The 8,854-nt window shown below is 42.5% G+C and overlaps 1 protein-coding gene across 2 annotated transcripts in view; it reads right to left on the reverse strand.

Moving 5' to 3' along the window:
- Positions 1 to 6,105, reverse strand: part of LOC134335968 (ubiquitin carboxyl-terminal hydrolase 22-like) — a 29,615-nt gene extending 23,510 nt beyond the window's left edge. For both annotated transcript variants that reach the window (XM_063018625.1, XM_063018624.1), the window contains exon 1: positions 5,804 to 6,105. In XM_063018625.1, coding sequence (XP_062874695.1) covers positions 5,804 to 5,923 — 120 coding nt within the window. In that variant the 5' untranslated portion in view covers positions 5,924 to 6,105. The remainder of the gene's footprint in view (positions 1 to 5,803) is intronic.
- Between the last annotated feature and the right edge of the window lie 2,749 nt (positions 6,106 to 8,854).

The raw sequence follows: 8,854 nt of genomic DNA on the forward strand, positions 1-8,854 counted from the left end.
TGGGAAGGAAGGGGGGAAGGGATGGACATTTCCCTAAACAATAGAGATGCATCAGACCCAGTGTGAGGATCTGGCCTAGAACACTGGACTGATATGAGATTGGATTGGCAAGGATGTAAGAAAGCACTGGGCATTGAGGGTTGAGATCACAGAAAGCAGAAGGAGCTATTTCCAAGCCCGGGAGGTACCAAGACCATCTGCCCAAACGATTGCTCATGAGTAAAAACCCAAAAGAGATAGAATAAGTCAGGTGGCGAGGTAGTCCACGAACCACCAACAAACAAGTCTGCAATTAATTTGATGTCCCTGGAACATAGGCGTCCCTGTGCAACCATACCCCATCAGCCCGGAGGGTGGCGTTTGGCTGGATAAACAAAACGAACCAAAACAACTGCGTTGATCAGGGTGTGTCTCTCCGTACACAGGGTTGATCCGCATTAGCACTCGCCTAGTGCAGGTGAAAAAAATGCATACGGCTGCTGCCCACGTGTCGGAGGGGGCGTGGGTTAGCTTCGTTCTCCTCAAAGGAGAGGAGGCGTGATGCAATCGGACAATTGGACGCGCTAAAAAGTCGGGAGAGAAAGGGGAGAAAATGCAAAAAAAATAAAATATATATATATACAGTGTATCACAAAAGTGAGTACACCCCTCACATTTCTGCAAATATTTCATTATATCTTTTCATGGGACAACACTATAGACATGAAACTTGGATATAACTTAGAGTAGTCAGTGTACAGCTTGTATAGCAGTGTAGATTTACTGTCTTCTGAAAATAACTCAACACACAGCCATTAATGTCTAAATAGCTGGCAACATAAGTGAGTACACCCCACAGTGAACATGTCCAAATTGTGCCCAAATGTGTCGTTGTCCCTCCCTGGTGTCATGTGTCAAGGTCCCAGGTGTAAATGGGGAGCAGGGCTGTTAAATTTGGTGTTTTGGGTACAATTCTCTCATACTGGCCACTGGATATTCAACATGGCACCTCATGGCAAAGAACTCTCTGAGGATGTGAGAAATAGAATTGTTGCTTTCCACAAAGATGGCCTGGGCTATAAGAAGATTGCTAACACCCTGAAACTGAGCTACAGCACGGTGGCCAAGGTCATACAGCGGTTTTCCAGGACAGGTTCCACTCGGAACAGGCTTCGCCAGGGTCGACCAAAGAAGTTGAGTCCACGTGTTCGGCGTCATATCCAGAGGTTGGCTTTAAAAAATAGACACATGAGTGCTGCCAGCATTGCTGCAGAGGTTGAGGACGTGGGAGGTCAGCCTGTCAGTGCTCAGACCATACGCCGCACACTGCATCAACTCGGTCTGCATGGTCGTCATCCCAGAAGGAAGCTGACGCACAAGAAAGCCCGCAAACAGTTTGCTGAAAACAAGCAGTCCAAGAACATGGATTACTGGAATGCCCTGTGGTCTGACGACACCAAGATTAACTTGTTTGGCTCAGATGGTGTCCAGCATGTGTGGCGGCGCCCTGGTGAGAAGTACCAAGACAACTGTATCTTGCCTACAGTCAAGCATGGTGGTGGTAGCATCATGGTCTTGGGCTGCATGAGTGTTGCTGGCACTGGGGAGCTGCGGTTCATTGAGGGAAACATGAATTCCAACATGTACTGTGACATTCTGAAACAGAGCATGATCCCCTCCCTTCGAAAACTGGGCCTTATGGCAGTTTTCCAACAGGATAACGACCCCAAACACAACCTCCAAGATGACAACTGCCTTGCTGAGGAAGCTGAAGGTAAAAGTGATGGACTAAACCCAATTGAGCACCTGTGGCGCATCCTCAAGTGGAAGGTGGAGGAGTTCAAGGTGTCTAACATCCACCAGCTCCGTGATGTCATCATGGAGGAGTGGAAGAGGATTCCAGTAGCGACCTGTGCAGCTCTGGTGAATTCCATGCCCAGGAGGGTTCAGGCAGTGCTGGATAATAATGGTGGTCACACAAAATATTGACACTTTGGGCACAATTTGGACATGTTCACTGTGGGGTGTACTCACTTATGTTGCCAGCCATTTAGACATTAATGGCTGTGTGTTGAGTTATTTTCAGAAGACAGTAAATCTACACTGCTATACAAGTTGTACACTGACTACTCTAAGTTATATCCAAGTTTCATGTCTATAGTGTTGTCACATGAAAAGATATAATAAAATATTTGCAGAAATGTGAGGGGTGTACTCACTTTTGTGATACACTGTATATATATATATATATATATATATATATATATATATATATATATAAAATAAATAAAAAGCAGTAAATAAAATAAATAAACTTAAAAAGAGCCTCACAGTGAAGATAAACCGGAGCAGCGCGCGCGCGTGTGTGTGTGTGTGTGTGTGTGTGTGTGTGTGCGCCTTTAGAAGAGACGCTTTGTTCACTGTATCGCTATAAGTGATTCATTGATTCACGAGTCATTTTTCGCGAAGCGTAAGTTTCTCTTCTCAGTTATCTCTCCGTGTTTACTGTTATTAATTAAATGTCGTGGTTTTAAATAAACACCAACTACTACAGAACATTCTGTGTGACTCTCTTACATTAAAAAGCTTCATTAAAAAGCTTTATTAAACTGCTATTACCACAGATCTGTAACCGACCGTCAGACTCGTTCCGTCTAAGGAGCTAAAAGTTCAGCAGATGATCCTGAACTAACGAATTTGGTAATGAATAAACGTTTGCCTCTGATTGGCTCTGTAACGTTTTCTGTTCTCATCTACATCACAAGTAAGAACCGCTTACGATTTACCAAAGTGAACCAGGAGTTTATATAACGTGCTGATAGAATCGACTCAGATGTGACAGGGTTGAATTATCTTTTTAAAGTAAATATTACAATCAGCAAAATTACATCGTATGTATGATGCACAACGTTAATGATGTTATTTTAGGTCATGAAGAACTTTCACTGTGGTTTCTGTACGATGGTTGATGAATGGTGATGTGATGGTTGGTGCTTCGTAGCTCAAAGTCTGGATCAATCCACTGAGCTGTTAACTTAACGCGATCTTTATATATCACACGATCGGATCGGCTACTTTTAGGAAATATCGCCGATCGCCGATAGCATATTTTGATTAAAAATCGGCCGATACCGATTCATAGCCGATCGATCGTCCCATCTCTAGTCCTGACCATTGAAGAACAGCATGAAAGGCGGCTAACAAAGCATGCAGAGAAACAGATGGACAGTGAGTGTAGAAACAAGGAGGTGGTTTTAATGTTATGGCTGTAAATATGTATTTTTAATCAAAATGACACATCATACATATATTACATGTGAATATAGGACTAAATTGTTCCTAAACACTGCCACCAATGCTGCCAACTTCTTTTCATAATTGGCCTAGTTATTGTATGGATGTCAGTACCGGATCCACATTGTTTAGCCAACTGTCAGAGATTTGGTATCAGAATTAGCTTTGCCAAAAATAAAAACAATTGATTTATTTTTCCAGTTGTAACTTATAGGAAAGGCAAAACACAAATCCATTCCTACTGGTAGTGGGGTGTCAGAGCAGCTGTTGAATTGTACTTTTTTCCTATTAAAGAATTCCATGAAAACCTATTAAACCAGCCCGGTCATTCTTCTTTGGCCTCTTTTATCAACAAGATGTTTCTGCCAGCACATTCAAGTATCCAGACTGGATGTGGGTCCTGATGTTGAGTCCGTAAGATGTTTAGAATATTCCTCCCTAGTCCGTCGCTGCTCTAGTCTGTCTCTGTGATTTAGTAACAGGTTTATTCCCACCTTCGTACCCGTGTTCACAGGTGGTGCCAGATGCATCAAGAACCTGCCCAAAAAGAACAGATGCAGCATCCACATCTCGTACATTCAGTCTGCATTATTTCAAGGGATTTAAAAAGGGTAGGTGCCACCTACTCTACCTATGCCAAAGTGCAAAGATCTTGGTTCTAACAGACACATGCGAGATTGGGTATCATATCAGAAATGGAAAACATGATAGAGCATCCATACTGAGCTAAGAGACCAGGACACCCCCCTCCTTTCATTTAACTACCAGGCCTAGTGTGTGAGGATGATGTGAACCTGTGTAAACATGATCCAGTTAAGAATAACAGACTGCAGCAGTGTGGAAGACACATCACGGTGGGCGTTGTTCCAGTCTCACCACACACAGACTGACCTGGACTATTGATGTGAATAGGAACTGTGGAGATCAGACTGTTGTGGAGATCGGATCGCTGCGGCCGACACAAGCACACTCGTACGTGCTACATATGTATATTACAAGCTATGGTCAGGGTATTACGTACATTTCGGTTGCTTACTCCTAAACACTGAGAACCAGTAATCATGCAAATGTGCCAGTATTGTGTGAGTACAGTACCAGTGCCATGTCACTGCCAGGCCTAGTGTGTGATGAAGACGTGAACCTGTGTAAACATGATCCAGTTAGGAATAACAGACTGCAGCAGTGTGGAAGACCCCAACACACATCACGGTGGGCGTTGTTCCAGTCTCACCACACACAGACTGACCTGGACTATTATTGTAAAAGGAACTGTGGAGATCAGACTGTTGTGGAGATCAGACAGCTCATCTGTGAGCTTTGACCGGATCGCTTCGATACACTGACCAGTCCAGGGCGAGGCAAGGACACTCTTGTATATTTCAAGCTATGGTCAGGGTATTACGTACAGTTCGGACATGTTTACTCCTAAATTGTGCGAGTACAGTACCAGTGCCATGTCACTGCCAGGCCTAGTGTGTGATGAAGACGTGAACCTGTGTAAACATGATCCAGTTAGGAATAACAGACTGCAGCAGTGTGGAAGACCCCAACACACATCACGGTGGGCGTTGTTCCAGTCTCACCACACACAGACTGACCTGGACTATTATTGTAATAGGAACTGTGGAGATCAGACTGTTGTGGAGATCAGACAGCTCATCTGTGAGCTTTGACTGGATCGCTTCGATACACTGACCAGTCCAGGGCGAGGCAAGGACACTATGGTCAGGGTATTACGTACAGTTCGGACATGTTTACTCCTAAATTGTGCGAGTACAGTACCAGTGCCATTGCCATTTAACTACCAGGCCTAGTGTGTGATGAAGACGTGAACCTGTGTAAACATGATCCAGTTAGGAACAACAGACTGCAGCAGTGTGGAAGACCCCAACACACATCACGGTGGGCGTTGTTCCAGTCTCACCACACACAGACTGGAGATCAGACTGCTTATCAGTGAGGTTTGTCCAGATCACTTTGATACACTGACCAGTCCAGGGCGAGGCAAGGACACTCACTGGTGCTACGTTTATTCCTAAACATTGTAACATTGGAACACAGGAATCATGCAAATGTGCCAGTATTGTGCGAGTGCAGATGGACTGATGAAATGCTGGTGCATGATAAACATTAACCAGCGTTGCACGGCATCCTGTTACCACAACCGGTGTTCCATAGGGCGCATCTGCCGGTGGTTAATGGACTCATTTTTAGTCAAAATCGGACAAACCGGGGTTTAAACGGTAGGCAAGATTCTAAGGAAGACATTTAAACAATGAATCGTGGTATTGCGTCGTTACACGGATGTATACGAAACCAAAAAGGGAAGTGTCCGGAATACTGTGACCTTATTAACAACTCGCTCAGATTCGTGTTCTGTGGTGGCAAAACAAACACTGGGTGTTTTCCTCTCTACACGGTTTGTATGAGATGTGCTTCGAACTGTGCTCAGGGTTTCCTAGACTATTGACCTGCTAGAAACGCGGGAGTTTGTGTTTTTCTGGTTGGTTTGTTTCGGTTTGCTCTTTACCTTTCGTCTTCTGGTGTCGGCGGTGCCGCTCCACACAAAGCACTGATATATGACTCGCAGGTTTTGCCTCCAATTGTCCACTTTGAAGCCGTTCACATGGACGCAGCCGGCCGGACACATGACACAAAGCACATTCAGCTTGATAGAGTTTCAATGAAGAGCGGCTTTCATGTGTCCTAGCTCCAAAGAAAAACTCTAGCAGGCTAACTGTCCGGAGCACTCCCGCCCCACTGGAACACACAGCAAGCTAATGCATCCAGCGCACTTTCTGCTCTAAGCTAGCCTTCCACACTCGCTACTTCCAGCACTTCCTTCCCTCCGTCCTTCCTACCTTACTGATTTTTTTGGTACGGTCGTCAACAGCAATACGGTTGCGATTTCAACAGTACACCATGAGCTCCTCCGCGCCCGCCTACGCCGCCTTCGGATTGGCTGAACTAGCGGATTTGCACACCTGATTGGTTAGCCTGTCTACTAGCTCGGTACCAGTTACGCTGGCAACCCGATTTGTCGAAACACATGCCCTTTTGCTACTGATTGGGCGGTCTTACCGGTCCCAAGCAACCAATCAGATCACTGAACCGTACAAATCACAGATTCACAGAAATCCAAATGTGCACTACTAGCAACAGTGTGTAAGCGTGTTACTCTAACGATGCCATTTTACCCCAAAACTGGACCAATGATGTCACTGTATCTGTATTAAGCACCAGACATCCCAAGTTGCAAAAACTCATTTCAGGGAGGTACCCCCGGACCTCGACCCCGACCCCCCAAGCCAAAAAAAAAAAGAAGCTAAAAAACCTCTTGCACACACCAAAGGAAATGGGTGATAACAAAACTTTTAGGAGCTGCTAACTGAGCTACTAAGCTAACTGTTTGCTATATCAGATAACGGATTTATGTTCCCTACATAGTGCACTAGATAGTATTTTAGATATGAATTTATGTTCCGTACATAGTGCACTAGATAGTATTTTAGATATGAATTTATGTTCCCTACATAGTGCACTAGATAGTATTTTAGATATGAATTTATGTTTCCTACATAGTGCACTAGATAGTATTTTAGATATGAATTTATGTTCCCTACATAGTGCACTAGATAGTATTTTAGATATTAATTTATGTTCCCTACATAGTGCACTAGATAGTATTTTAGATATGAATTTATGTTCCCTACATAATGCACTAGATAGTATTTTAGATATGAATTTATGTTCCCTACGTAGTGCACTAGATAGTGAATTAGACAATTGGTTTATGTTCCCTACACAGTGCACTAGATTGTATATCAGATTACGGATTTATGTTCCCTACATAGTGCACTAGATTGTATATCAGATTACGGATTTATGTTCCCTACATAGTGCACTAGATAGTATTTTAGATATGAATTTATGTTCCCTACATAGTGCACTAGATAGTATTTTAGATATGAATTTATGTTCCCTACATAGTGCACTAGATAGTGAATTAGACAATTGGTTTATGTTCCCTACACAATGCACTAGATTGTATATCAGATTACGGATTTATGTTCCCTACATAGTGCACTAGATAGTATTTTAGATATGAATTTATGTTCCCTACATAGTGCACTAGATAGTATTTTAGATATGAATTTATGTTCCCTACGTAGTGCACTAGATAGTGAATTAGACAATTGGTTTATGTTCCCTACACAGTGCACTAGATTGTATATCAGATTACGGATTTATGTTCCCTACATAGTGCACTAGATAGTGTATTAGATAACGCATTTATGTTCACTACATAGTGCACTAGATAGTATTTTAGATATGAATTTATGTTCCCTACGTAGTGCACTAGATAGTGAATTAGACAATTGGTTTATGTTCCCTACACAGTGCACTAGATTGTATATCAGATTACGGATTTATGTTCCCTACATAGTGCACTAGATAGTGTATTAGATAACGCATTTATGTTCACTACATAGTGCACTAGAAAGTATAATTAGATGATAATTTGTGTTCCTTACGTAGTGCACCAGTTAGTGTATTACATAATTAATTATGTTCCCTACATAGTGCACTACATTGTATATCAGATAACGGATTTATGTTCCCTACATAGTGCACTAGATAGTGTATTAGATAACGCATTCATGTTCACTACAAAGTGCACTAGAAAGTATAACTAGATGATGATTTGTGTTCCTTACATAGTGCACTAGATAGTGTATTACATAATTAATAATGTTCCCTACATAGTGCACTAGATTGTATATCAGATAACGGATTTATGTTCCCTATGTATGTGCGGGAGACTCCCGGAACTTCCGGGAGACTTGGGATGTCTGCTAAGCAATACTTGCCTAAGGGCCCAACAGTGGCAGCCAAGCAGTGGTGGGGCTTGAACCGGTGACCTTTCGATAACTAGTCCAGCTCCTTAACAACTAGGCAGCAACTGCCCTATGTCAGTTGGTTCTGGGACTGGTGTTGAGCTTAAAAGGCGTTGAGTATCAAGGTCCAAGAACGTTTTCCTCAAGAACTGGCCTCATCAGCCATCAGAGAGCCAAATACTGTTGGAGAACCAAGCATCACAATGGAGATCTATCCTCGGACTACAAGGGGATGCCATCATCATCATCAAGGTGTTTTTTTTCATAAGGATGTATGGGAAACCTGTTAATGCTTTCCATGGTCCCGTGGACTTGTATATATTTTAGGCTTATGTAAAATAATGAGGTTGTTTTTGACACTTATACACTAAAAATAACACAAAAATAATATAAAAACACTGAAATAAAAAGCAGATTCTTACAATTTCTCAGAACCCCGAGCTGTAACACAAGTTTAAAAGTGAAACAGGCGTAAAATCAAGCTAAATACAGATACATGTAGATGCTTTCAGTGAATCTGACGGTTATTCCACACAAATGCAGTTTCGTCTCATATGCACACTTACGCTCAACCCGAGCGCTGAACAAAGCGACTGTTCATTGTTAATTTGAAATTAAATAAATACATTAAAAAAAAAAAAAACTGAACACATTTAAGTTTAGTTTAGGGGAAATGTTGAGTT

The sequence above is a fragment of the Trichomycterus rosablanca genome, chromosome 22 (genome assembly GCF_030014385.1).
Source record: "Trichomycterus rosablanca isolate fTriRos1 chromosome 22, fTriRos1.hap1, whole genome shotgun sequence".
Classification (NCBI taxonomy): Eukaryota; Metazoa; Chordata; class Actinopteri; order Siluriformes; family Trichomycteridae; genus Trichomycterus; species Trichomycterus rosablanca.